Source organism: Chionomys nivalis, chromosome 25, assembly GCF_950005125.1.
Source record: "Chionomys nivalis chromosome 25, mChiNiv1.1, whole genome shotgun sequence".
Lineage (NCBI taxonomy): Eukaryota > Metazoa > Chordata > Mammalia > Rodentia > Cricetidae > Chionomys > Chionomys nivalis.
Genome location: NC_080110.1, coordinates 29,362,664 through 29,375,065, shown reverse-complemented (window position 1 = coordinate 29,375,065; position 12,402 = coordinate 29,362,664). Strand labels below are relative to the sequence as shown.

Genomic DNA, 12,402 nt, shown 5'->3' with positions numbered 1-12,402 from the left:
CTCCAGTCTTTGGAGTGCCCTGAACTAGCTATCTTGGGCCTGGGGACAAATACTTAGCCCGAGTGAGGACAGGGTGGAGGTGGAGACCTAAAGTGGGCGAGGTCGGAGGCTGGGGCTTGCAGCAACCCACTCACTGTTGCAGGGAATCTCATCGGAGCCGTCCCCGCAGTCATCCACCCCGTTGCACCACAGCATGTTGGAGACACAGCGGCCGTTGTTGCACTGGCGGAAAGTCTTCTTGCAGCGGCGTGAGTCTGCAAGGGGGGAGGTGTGGTCGTAGCAGGTACAGGAAGGGGCTATGGAGCTGGGTCACGTGGGGCAGGGGATTGGGGAGAGGGTCCTAGGTAGCCATGGTCTGAGAAGAGGAGGGGCTGTAGTGGCTCCTTACTGCAGTAGGAGGGCTTCTCATCTGACTTGTCCTTGCAGTGGGAGACACCGTCACAGGTAAGGCTGAAGCTGATGCATTCCCCGTTGGCACACTCAAACTCATCTTGCGCCCGACAAGAAGAGTTCATAGCTGGGGGTGGAGAGGGTTCCATGAGCTGGGGCCCAGCCCGAGTCCAGCTTTGGAAGACGTGTCCCCTAGCAGCCTCTCCCCGGCTTCAGCTAACTTCCTCACCCCGGCAGGTAAAATCCTCCTGGAGGATCCGGCCCCCTCTACAGGAACAGTTGACATGGCCTTGGTGGGTGAGCAGACACAGATCCTGGCAGCCTCCGTTGTTGATACGGCAGGGGGACAGTTCGCCTGCGGGGAGACCGCGAGCTGCAGAACGGTCCCTGCTCTGGACACTCCCAAGATGCCCACCTAACATTCCAGGGCTCTGCATGAACCCAGCGGCCATAGAGGTTCCCAGAGTGGGGAGGACCCGGGGTGAGTACTGACGTGGTAAGGCACGTAGGCACTGGGGGCTTTAAGATGAGTGTATAGTGGTGGCCAAGGGTGTGTGCACGAGGCTAGAGAAAGCCTTGGATCTGTTAGTGAAACACACACACGTATGCACACAGATCACCTGCACCAGGTGTAGGTATGCATGTTTATGTACAGGCTGAGAGTGAGCACAGGCTGCACCTGGCATGTGGGTATGAGGTCAGGTTTGGGGTGTGGGTAGCTTGGGTGGAGGGAATTACTAGGCATTCCCGTGACGGGATCTCCAGGGATGGGGATGATGCTCTTGAGGCATGAGCAATATGAACGTGTATTTGTGTGCAGTTTGCATGAGATGGACCCAAGTATGTCAAGTCCATACATGTGAACAGATGTCTTGAGGGAGATTGAGGAGTGTTAAAGCTTTCGGAGTTTATGGGAGGTTAAAGGCATGTTAGGATATTTATCCGACAACAGGAGTCCTGAGAGACTGCAGTGCACACATGTACGGAAGCACAGAGGACAGAGCAAGTGGCAGGCCTCACTCACAGCTGTTGGTGTCGTTGGCCACAGCGATGATGCCCATGGGCTGCTGAGGGATGTCCACTCGCAGCAGCTTCATGTCACTGCCCACGTACTTGTTGGCCCGCTGCACTGCCCGCCGTACCCAGTCAGTCCAGAAAATATGCTCTCCGTACACAGCCAACCCAAAGGGGTGGACGGGCTCTGACTTTAAGATCACCTGTTAAGACAGCAGCACCAGTATCCCCATTTGGTTCAGGGCCCTTTACCAACGCTGACCCGACAGTGGGGTCTGGGAAGTCAGAGTCGGAAGGATTCGTGGACGGATCTTGCCTTCTCCCTTGTCTAAGCAATGTCAGAACCCCACGGGGAGAGGTGTTTTCATTCCCAGCTTTCACCCAGCCCGGCTGTTCTGACTCGGTTTCCCCTCACGTCCCCACAGACTCACGTAGCGGTGGGAGCCGTCGTACTCGCAGCGCTCGATCTTGTCCAAGGTGGCGTCCGAGAAGTACAGCTTCTCCGCACGGTGGTCGATGGCCAGGCCGTTGGGCGTGCGGATGTCCTTCTCGATGAGGGTCAGGACATTGGCTCCGGAGAGGGCTGCCCGCATGATGCTTGGGTGAAGCTCATTCCAATTGGTCCAGAACATCAGGCTGACGGGAGGGGACAAAGGTATCAGGAACCAAGGGTCTGCCTGGACACAGGCCAACCTCAGAGATGACTAGAACCCAGGATGTGCTCCACAACCCGGCAGCCATAAAGGCCAACACAGCCTTAGTGCTGAGAAGAGCTCAGCCACGGCCCATTCAGTTGCTCCGGTATACGGCTAGATCTGATTTACTGTGTGTGCCCATGGGGATGCGCTGTAGTCCCTGAAATGACCACCTGCACTTGCTGAGACAGGAGGCTGTGTTGCTCAGTGACCCTCAACTCCATCGTTCTACCTCTATCCCCCAACGATGGATTATAGGCATGCGTCACTATGCCTAGCCTGAATGTTCTTTCTTGACTTGTACAGTCTGGCCAGTGGCTTCCACACCCTTAGATCCAGCCCAGACCACACTCACAGTGGAACATCAAACTGGCTTACAAAGGATGCACTGTGGGTTAAGAGTTTGGCAACATGCTGGGTGGTGCACGCCTTTAATCCCAGCACTCGGGAGGCAGAGGCAGGCGGATCTCTGTGATCCAAGGCAAGCCTGGTCTACAGAGGGAGTTCCAGGACAGGCTCCAAAGCTACAGAGAAACCCTATGTTTAAAAAAAAAAAAAGTTTGGCAACTCTGCTTTGTGGGATGGTGTGATGGGGGAGGGGGGCTCTCCTGAAGTAGGTAGCCAGCAGCTAGAATCATGGTGGACTCTCTACCTGTGCAGCTGTATGCTTCCCAAAGCCAGCAGTGCTCCAGCGGGGATCAGAAGTATGGCTGTCTGAGCCTCTATCCTGGCACACTGGCTCGTACCTGGTCCCCAGGACAATCTCATCTCTCTCGTGGGGTATCACGTGCCATGGGTATCCGTGTCCACTATCACCCCTCAGCTGCTGTGGACACGGCCCTAGACTTGCAGTCAGGACAGGCCGTTGGCACCTCACGCTATCCTCACCCTCAACATTCTTCTCACCTCATCCATTTGTATTTTGGTTTTTCAGAAACCACTGGCTCTGGGATACGGGCAGGGCATTTTCCTGGGCTCAGCTGAGAGGAACTTGGTGGGTAACAAGGAGAGCGTCTCTTCTAGCCTGGCAGAAAACTGAGCTGACAGTCTCTCCCTGGAGGCTCCAGGCCCAGGAAGGACAGGCCCCAGGGCCAGCCCAGACAGGTGAGGTCACCAAGGAAAGGGCAGGGAATCTTTGCATCCCCATATTCAGACAGCTAGGGCAGAAGGGAACAAGGGTCCTCGTGCTGGGTCTCCTGGACTGGATCTGGTGGGAGTTACGCCAAGGTGAGGAATGAGGGGTACAGTCACCATTCTGTGTGGTTGCTTCTGGGGCTTGTTGGTCCCTTTGTTCCCTACCAAAGCTGTTTGAAAACACCCGATTCCAGCTGATCCGGGGCGGGGAAGCTGCTCAGACATGAGCCTGGACTGCTATGGAGAGGGTGTGGCTCACTGGCAGCCCACCGAACAAAATGAGGAAAGGCAGGACAAGCTGGAGACAGGTGGGCCAGCCCCCTGCCCTGCTCAGGCCTGCATGCCCAGTGCAGTAGACTCTGCTGTCCCCTTGCTGACCTCCTGTTCTGCTCCTTTCCTACTCTTCCCACTCTGAGGCCTTGTGCCCACAGCTGCCTTCTGTCACTACAGACAGACCTGTCGCTGCCCCGGCTGCTCATAGGTGAACCTTCGCTGGAGCCGAGTCCTAGAGTCACAGGTACTTATTCAGTGTTTGCGTGTGGCCGTGAGATGGACAACAGTCACAAAGCCAGAAGCATCCCTTACAGCCCTCAGCCTTCCCTCTGGTTCTGGCATTTGAACGGTTATCCTTGTTCCACATTGTGATGGAGGAAGCTGAAGCTCAGAGAGGTTATGTATCTCACTGAGGCCACACAGCAAGCAATGGTGGAGTGTGCCTCTCCTGCCCCTGCCCCCACACAGGTCCCCTGCCACTGCTCCCCACCCCTGAGGCCCAGCAGCTCACTTCTGGCACTCGTCCAGCACAAATGCCCTGGGATGGTCATCTCCCGACATGGTGATGACGGTCTCCCTCTCGAAGGCCCCCGGGCGAGTCTGGTCCACTGTGTGGCGGGTGATGGTGGACGTTGTGTAGCTTGTCCAGTACAGCGTGTCCCAGCCACGGTGATAGGCCAGGCCTTCCACGGAGCCAACATCTGTGAGAGACAGAGCAGAGAACTTGTGGGATGTGGGAGTGTAGCTAGAGGCCTCTGGTCTGATTTGCCTCAGCTTCTCCCACGTCACCACCCGTGCCATGACCCGTGGCCCACCTTCCTCCTCAGCCCCTGCCCCCTGACACCTTGCCTGTCACACTCTTTGGGAGCTGGGGTTCCTGCTTATCCATGTGTGGAGATTCCAGGTAACTAAATCCTACTGGGGCCAGACTGGAAAGATTCCTACTTCCAGAGGCCTTGAACCGGAATATTTTGTAAAGCAGACACAAGGTTGGGGTAGTATGTAAGGAGCCAGAGCTCACAGTGGTGTCCTCCTCCAGGGGAGACTCAATGGCTCCTCTGTGTGTGCCTGTGCGGCTGCCAGAGCCTGACTACAATGTGACGTGAACAACACGCAGGGAGGGGCTGGCTCCCAGATTAAGAGTATCCAGTTTAGCTGCTGGGGACGGACCCAAGGTCCTGTACACGCTAAGCACGTACTCCCCCACCGAGCTCCACCAGCCCTCGGACACTCCATTTTTAGACAGACAGGACACTGCGCAGCAAATGTCCCAGGACTCTGAAGGACAGGCCTGCTCTTTCTCTGCTGTGTAACCTGCACCCAGTTCCGTGCCTAGATGGTCTATATGGATCTGGATGAAGAGAGGGACCAAAGGCGAACTGGGAAGGACCCTCAGCTGACACAGTGCTTGCCTGGATGCACAAGGCTCTGGGCTCAAGTCCTAGTACCATAGCAGAAAGGCGTGGTAGTGCACACCTATAACCCCAAATGACCCCGGCACTGGGGCAGGGCACGGTACAGTCAGGAGGATCGGAAGTTCAAACCAAAGCCAACTGTGGCAACAAAGAAAGTAAAAAGGCGGGAGGGGCAAATGGGCCAAAGATCCCAAGCAGACAGCTGGACGCGGAAGCTGAGAAAACAGAAGGGGTAAAGGACCGGGCAAAAGAGCCGAAAGGCTGTCTCCTGCTGACAGCCTGAGGTCGGCACTGTCTGGAAGAGCCACTGGCTGCTGAGCTCAGCCTTCCTGGACATGCTTCTAAGACCCTGACTCCCGAGGTCAGGGTAGGATGCTCGCGGGAGCTACTGAATGCTACGTGACCAGAGCTGCACCTAGGCCACATCTGCTGCCGGTACTGTGTATCCTGGGACAGAATGAAGCCAATGCAAGCAAGGAAGGGGCCTCTTTCTGGGGAAATGTGCAGGCTACTACAATGGCAGTGGACCTGGCCGCTTAGGACAGCGGTTCTCAACCTGCCTAATGCTGCGACCCTTTAATACAGTTCTTCATGATTGGTGACCCCAACCACAAAGCCACTTTCATTGCTACTTCATAACTGTAGTCTTTCTAGTTATGAATTGTAATGTAAATATCTGATATGCAGATCTGACATGTGACCCGTAGGCTGAGAACTACTGCCTTAGGACCACACAGCAGGTGGGACTCAGAGCAGCGGGAGGTTGGTTGGTGCCTGGGGCGGACTGGGGCTCAGCTCACTTTCTACGATGGTGGTTCTCCCTGAGCCGTCATCATTGATCTGCTGGATGTTCCCGAAGTGGATGTCACTGAAGAAGATGCGATTAGGGGTGCCCGGGGAGGTGCCCGCTCGGTAGTCAAAAGCCAGGGCAATGACATTCTTCATGTGCTCAGGGTCCTCGAAGGGCTGCACTGGGGCGTTGAGGTTGCGCTCATCCGACAGGTGGATGCTCTTGAGGATGGTGCGCTCCGAGTAGAGCAGGTAGCCGGCATACTCTCTGCACGAGGCGCCATCTTCTGCCAGCATCCCGTGGGCACAGGCACAGGCTCGCTGTCCACCGCCCCGGTACAGACAGAGCTGCTGGCACCCACCATTGGCTACCGCGCACACGTTGGTACCTAGGGGCAGAGGGCATCAGAATAGTAAAGTGGACAGGGTAAGGCTCTTTGGTGCCTCTGACCTCTGGGATCCCAGCTGGGGATTTCAGCCGACCCCTGCTCAGCCACGGTATACAGTATCCAGACCCATACAGCTACTCAGTCTTTGTTCACCTTTCTGCCTGTCTCTGTTGAAGACCTTGATGTCTTTGAGCTGCACACCAATGCCAGTTCTCAGGGGCACCGAGTCCGTGGCATTGTCTTTGCACCCACGCTTGATGGAGCCATTGGCGTGAGTCCTGGAGAAAGGAAAGGCATGAGCTGGTGCCAACGAGCCAGAAAGGAAAGACACGCGGGAAAAGCAGAAGCAGGACACGGCGCTCACCTGTCACTCCAGTAGATGAAATCCTCAAACACGGACACCGAGAACATGTCCATGTTATTGCTGGCCAGGACAACCTCGCGGTTCTCGCCCGTCTCCAGGTCGATGCGTTCGATCTTGTCCATCCGGGCATCACACCAGTAGAGCTTCCCACCCTGCAGGTCAGAAGTGCCCACCTCACCGCAGGGCCCTAAACTCACAGCCAGCAGGAAGGGTACGCTCTGTGCCACACTTTCTTTTTTAAAAAGACGTATTTATTTATTGTGTATATTGTTCTGCCTGAACACCAGCAGGGGGCACCAGATCTCATTATAGATGGCTGTGAGCCACCACGTGGTTGTTGGGAATTGAACTCAAGACCTCTGGAAGAGCAGTCAGTGCTCTTAACTCTGAGCCATCTCTCCACTACCCCCCCTTTCATTTGCAGTATTGGAGACTAAACCCAGGGCTAAGCATGTTAGGCTGCAGCTTCAGCCAGTTCCTTCACTATCTATCTAAAGTTTTTTGAGACAAGGTCTTTTTATGTTCGTTTGTTTTCTGTTTTTCGAGATAGTGTTTCTCTGTGTGGCCCTAGCTGTCCTGGGAACTCACGCTGTAGACCAGGCTGGCTTTGAACTCACAGAGATCCCTCTGTCTCTTCCTCCTGAGTACTGAGATTAAAGGCATACACCATTGCCCGGCAAGACAAGGTCTTAAATGAGCATCCCAAGATGGTCTTAAACTCACTATTGCAGCTAAGACTGACCTCAAACTTGATCTTCCTGTCTTGGTCCCTGGAGTGCTGGGGTTACAGAGGCACACACCACCACACCCAGTTCTCTCACGTGATCACCCCCACACCACCCTAGGGCGAAGACTACTCTGGGAGGCGGATGGGCTAGAAGACTTCACAGCACTCCCTGGTCCGTGACTAACCCTGACTTTGCCTAACCACAGGGAAACGGACAGGGATAGGCACAGGGCACCTACTCCATCAGCTCCAGGGTGCACCCATACCTGATAGTCCACTGAGATACCGTTGGGCCAGCTGATACTGACATTAACCAACACCACTCTCTCCGTGCCATCGAGGCGAGACCGCTCAATGCGCGGGTAATGACCCCACTCGGTCCAGAACAAGTACCTGTGGAGTAGGGATGAGAGTGGGGGATCAGGGCCCATACCAGGCAGGCCCTGGGCCTCGTCAGTAAGTACTGTGGTCAAAGTGACAGGGTTAGATCCAAGCCAGCTTGCCTAGGGCCTTACCCCTTCTCCGGGTGGACAGTGATGGCCCGAGGCTTGTCTAGACCCTGGGAAATGACCACATAACGGAAAGAGCCATTGAGCCGGGCAACCTCGATGACATCGAAACCTTGGTCTGTCCAGTAGATGTTGCCTGAGGACGAAGTTGGATCAGGAAGATTGGTAGAGAGCCACGGACTTGGTCCCCTCCAAACAAATTTTCCCTGTAGCTCCCACTGGCTCCTGCCCATACCTTCTCAGACCTCATGTCTCCTAGGCCTCTGCTTTTCCTCTAGAGCCTATAATCCCTTCCTCTGTTCACCTGCAATCCAGTCCACCGCGATGCCTTCCACTCGACCGATGCCATTGGTCACAACATCCTCTCGCCATGTCTGGTCACGCTTGGCCCGGCTGATGGTGCTCAGGCCCATGTCCACCCAGTAAATAGTGTCATTTTCTGGCAACAGAGGGGCGGACATGAGAACGCCCATCGATGCAGAGACAAGTCAAGGGGGTCAAACCACGAGGAGGGCCAGGACAGAAGTACGTGAAGCCTGGAGGTACCAGGTGCTTGCTTGGGGTTGGGGGTTGGGCGAGGACCACAAGAAGGAAGGGGTGAGGCAGCTACAGCCGGTACAGACCGCTCTTCTAGGTCTGCAAGTATGTCACCCCCATAAGCTACGGGGCCACGCTGACCATCCCCAAGGCCAACAGCTCACCAGCATGGAAGTCGATCCCAACAGCCAGCGAAGTTCCCGACACTGGAACCAGGGCATCGGACTTGTCATTTGGATCCAGTGGGATCCCCCGGATCCCCTCATGCACGGAGTACAGAAGGAAAGAGCCCACACCTGAAACACAAGGACACTTTGGGCATGAGCCTTCCTGGTGAAGCAAGCCTGGCCCCTATCACCCTCAGCCTGCTTTCCTCTGAGGGCTCACTTGACTGGGTGGGAACAGCTGCAGAACCACTAATCACCACTAGAGGGCAGAAAGAGACTTACATTTCTTTCTCAGCCCTCACCCGCCACTTAGTTCAACCCTGTGCCTTCCAAGGCCCTCAAGGGAGGCTATAAGGATCGGAGCAGACAGCTAGAAGGGCAGGACTCCCAAATCTATATGCCCAGTTGGGCACTGGTTTTGACCTTAGTTTTCTCTTCATCATGTGTCTGCTCTATTCCAAATCCCTTTCCAACACAAAGTTCCCAGCGCCTTGCTTGCCCCTTGGGTTGGCCTTGCTTCCAATTTCCCCATGTCTCAGGAGGCACCACTATTCCCGCCTCCCAGACCCCTCCCTGACTTTCATCCCTTTGACGGGCTATGTGCCCAAATAAATTCCCCAATAGGCCTTGGTTGCTTGAGCTCTATGAAAGAAAAAAATACATGGTCAAATGCATTTGGGGAACCCCAGACACTAAAAGTCTTCCCTTGTAAGATGCTCAGTATATACAGGTACATTCAAGGCTCTGAGGCACCATGCAGAAAAAACAAACAACAACCATGTTTCCACTTTGCCGGGGCCGGCGTTCCCTTTTGTAACACTCTCCCACATCAAAGCAGGAGGTTTCTGGCAGAGGACTTTGGGAAAAAGTGCTGTCCTCCGGCAAGCTTGTAAACGGGCAAGGTCTTGTGAAATGTCTGTGTCTCGTCCCTTCCCTGTGAGCCAGCTGCTGCCCAGCCCAGAGCCTGGTCTCCTCACACCCACTTCTCACGGTCTCCTAACCCGTCTAACTGCCTCCGTGTCTCCCTCCCCCACTCTGTAAGCTCTCTGCCGCCAGGTTAATCTCCTCCAAACACTATTCTCCAGGCGCTCCTGACGGAGAACCTACAGGAACCCCACCCTAGCTCATAACCTTATCACCGACTTCCCACACTGCCCACTGCAGGGCTCAGGGGCCCTGGAACTTGACGGTTTAGCGCCATTTGTTAGTTCTTGTACGGTATTGTGTGCGTGTGTCCCCAATGCTTACACATGCTTGGGTTAGAACTCGGGACTCAGGGCAAACTAAGCACACACTACCACCAACCCATTTCTTCATCGTGCCAAGCATCAAATTCTACCCATTCTATAAAGCCTCTGTCACCTGGTTGTCTACCTCACCAAAACCTACTGTAGACACCGGACAGGCATAGCCACCTTGTGGTCCACTTTCTCACTATGCTGGCCCTATCTTCTGTCTCAAGCCTTTATCCGTGGTACCCAGAAGAGCTTTGCATCGAACCCAGAAGTTGCATGGAATGCATGAGGAACACTGTCTTTCCCAAATGCAAGATGGAGCAGTGTGGGAGGAGGGATCAGGGTTAGGTTGGGAGACGCAGGAACTGACCCTCGCAGGCCTGCTGTCCGCTCCGGAGGCTGTAGCCAGCAGTGCACATACAGGACCGAGTTGTCTCTGAGGTTGGCAGGCAGAGCTGGGAGCAGTCCCCATTGTTGACGCTGCAGGGGTTGGTGCCCTCGCGCTCTGGGGAGGGGCAGTGGACAGAGCAGAAAGGTTAAACAGCTTCATGGACGACTCAGATACAGGCCTGTGCTGCTCGGGGACAGGGTGGCCACTGGATACACCTTGGGCCTATCAGGGTCCCGCCAACCTAACCCAACTCCAGGTCTTTTGTCTTCCCAAGCCCCGGACCTTCTAGTCAGACTGCGAGCCTACAGGACACCTCAGTGGAGATAAGGAAGTCCCTGGGGGTGACGAGCAGAGCCTAACCCACAGCCACCCGGACTGTCTCGGCCCACTACTCTGGCGGCTGCTCGTGGCTGAAAGTTCTCCTACTCCCATGCCCGCTTCCACAGGCCCCCTGGACACCGCATCCCTCACCCACTGCCTACCTAGCTGGATGTTCTCATCATACACCTTCATGTGCATAACCAGCGTGGTGCTGTTCCTCAGCACCACAGACCCAGAACCGTCGGCCTTGTTGCACGTGCCCATCTTCTCTGACAACTGATCAGCCCACCACAGCTTGTCCCCTGGGACGACAGGAGGGAATAAGACCCTTGGGAAGGCCTTCGACTCAGACCTCCCACGGAAGTCATGAGGCTTCCGGGGTGGAAGGTGGGACCCAGGAGACCGCGCCCCCCCTGACCGCCATCCGGCCAACCGTGCCTGGCCTGCTCTCCTCCCATCCCTCCTTCCACCCAAGCCCTCACCCATGATGGCCAGCGCCGTGGCTTTGCCCAGCTGGCTCCGCATGGTGTCGATGATCTCCAGCCCACTCCCGTCTAGATTGCAACGATTGATTGTGTGGTTCCCAGAGCTGATCCAGTAGAGTTTGCTTTCGGGGAAGTCAATAGCCAGTCCTGGAAGAGGAATAGGTGTCACAGCCATGGAGCCTGCACCAGGGCCGTGAACACAGGAGGATGTGTGGATCTGGGACAAGGTGGAGTGAGGACTAAGCCATCGGGAGAGACAGAAGCCTGCAGGAGCAAGCAGGCAAGCACATACCCACGGGACCCTTCTGGCCACTGAAGAGCAGAGTGCGGTTGCTCCCATCCAAGTTGGCCATGCTGATATTGTCACCATCCGTCCAGTAGAGCTTGCTGGGGAAAGTACCAAGAAGAGAGTTAGGGAAGAGTTTTCTCCTTCCCCCCTCACTCAGGTGTGCCCCTGCCCCGAGCCGCCTGCAGACTGACCCACGGAGCGGATGGACGACCAGGCCATGAGGCTGTTCCAGGCCCTGCACCACGGCATTCTTGAAGGAGCCATCGAGCCGGGCCACGTTAATCTGCTTCTTGTTGGTGTCGTAACTTGTCCAGAACAGATTTCGGGACACCCAGTCCACAGCCAGTCCATGGGCATTTGGTAAGTCTGAGGGCATAAACGGGGAGTCGGTGGTTGGTGTTTGCACAGTCGGAGTAAGGGACAGGGGGACATGCTGGGGGCGAGCCCTGGGATAAGGACAGCATCAGAACCTGCAGAGACGACCGTCTCCACGCCTGTGCCGTTGATGAAGGCCCGCTTGATGGCTTGCGTGCGCACATCAGACCAGTAGACACGCTGCTCGCGCGCATCGTAGTCCAGCACCGTGACGTTGTCAATGTCGGGCACCGTGAAGGAGATGATGTAATTGTAGTAGGGGGCATCCAGGTCCACGCCCCGGATCTCCATCTGACGTGCGTACAGCAGGAACTTCTTAAACTCTGTGGGGCGCAGGCCAGTCACTGAAGGCAGTCTATGCCTCCAGGCTTCCTGCCTAGGTTAAGCAGGTCCCTCCCTAGGTGCCCTCTGACGCCGCTGGCCTTCTACTGTCTTAATGCTGTGACCTTTTAATACAGTTTCTCATGCGGTGACCCCAACCATAAAATTATTTTGTTGCTACTCCATAACTGGAACTTTGATACTGTTTTTTTTTTTAATTTTTATTTTATTGGTGTTTTGCCTGTATGTATATCTGTATGAGGGTGTTTGATTCTGAAGCTACAGAGAGTTGTGAGCTGCCATGTGGATGCTGGGAATTGAACCTGGGACCCCTGAAAGATCAGCCAGTGCTCTTAACCACTGAGCCATCTCTCCAGTCCCAACTGTACTACTGTTATGAATCATAATATAAGCATCTAATATGCAGTACATCTTATATAAGACCCCCATGAAAGGGTTATTCGATCCCCCACAGGTTGAGAACCACCATAAAGAGGCAGGCCCGCCTGTGTCAGATCCCGACAGCTGTAGTACTGATTTTTGGAGCCCTTCTTTCCAGCCATTCCTTTGCTTAACACTAAG

At 55.2% G+C, this 12,402-nt stretch overlaps 1 protein-coding gene across 1 annotated transcript in view; it reads right to left on the bottom strand.

Moving 5' to 3' along the window:
• The window catches only part of Lrp1 (LDL receptor related protein 1), a 78,595-nt gene that overhangs the window by 19,016 nt on the left and 47,177 nt on the right, over positions 1-12,402 (bottom strand). The window contains exons 29-47 of the mRNA XM_057757818.1: positions 11,595-11,822; positions 11,316-11,490; positions 11,128-11,222; positions 10,833-10,982; positions 10,512-10,652; positions 10,009-10,143; positions 8,401-8,532; positions 8,004-8,138; positions 7,706-7,835; positions 7,457-7,583; positions 6,464-6,615; positions 6,253-6,377; positions 5,722-6,099; positions 4,018-4,207; positions 1,836-2,040; positions 1,415-1,607; positions 620-745; positions 389-517; positions 135-254 (exon numbers count right to left, since the gene is read on the bottom strand). Of these exons, the coding sequence (XP_057613801.1) occupies positions 135-254; positions 389-517; positions 620-745; positions 1,415-1,607; positions 1,836-2,040; positions 4,018-4,207; positions 5,722-6,099; positions 6,253-6,377; positions 6,464-6,615; positions 7,457-7,583; positions 7,706-7,835; positions 8,004-8,138; positions 8,401-8,532; positions 10,009-10,143; positions 10,512-10,652; positions 10,833-10,982; positions 11,128-11,222; positions 11,316-11,490; positions 11,595-11,822 (3,066 nt within the window). The remainder of the gene's footprint in view (positions 1-134; positions 255-388; positions 518-619; positions 746-1,414; positions 1,608-1,835; positions 2,041-4,017; positions 4,208-5,721; positions 6,100-6,252; positions 6,378-6,463; positions 6,616-7,456; positions 7,584-7,705; positions 7,836-8,003; positions 8,139-8,400; positions 8,533-10,008; positions 10,144-10,511; positions 10,653-10,832; positions 10,983-11,127; positions 11,223-11,315; positions 11,491-11,594; positions 11,823-12,402) is intronic.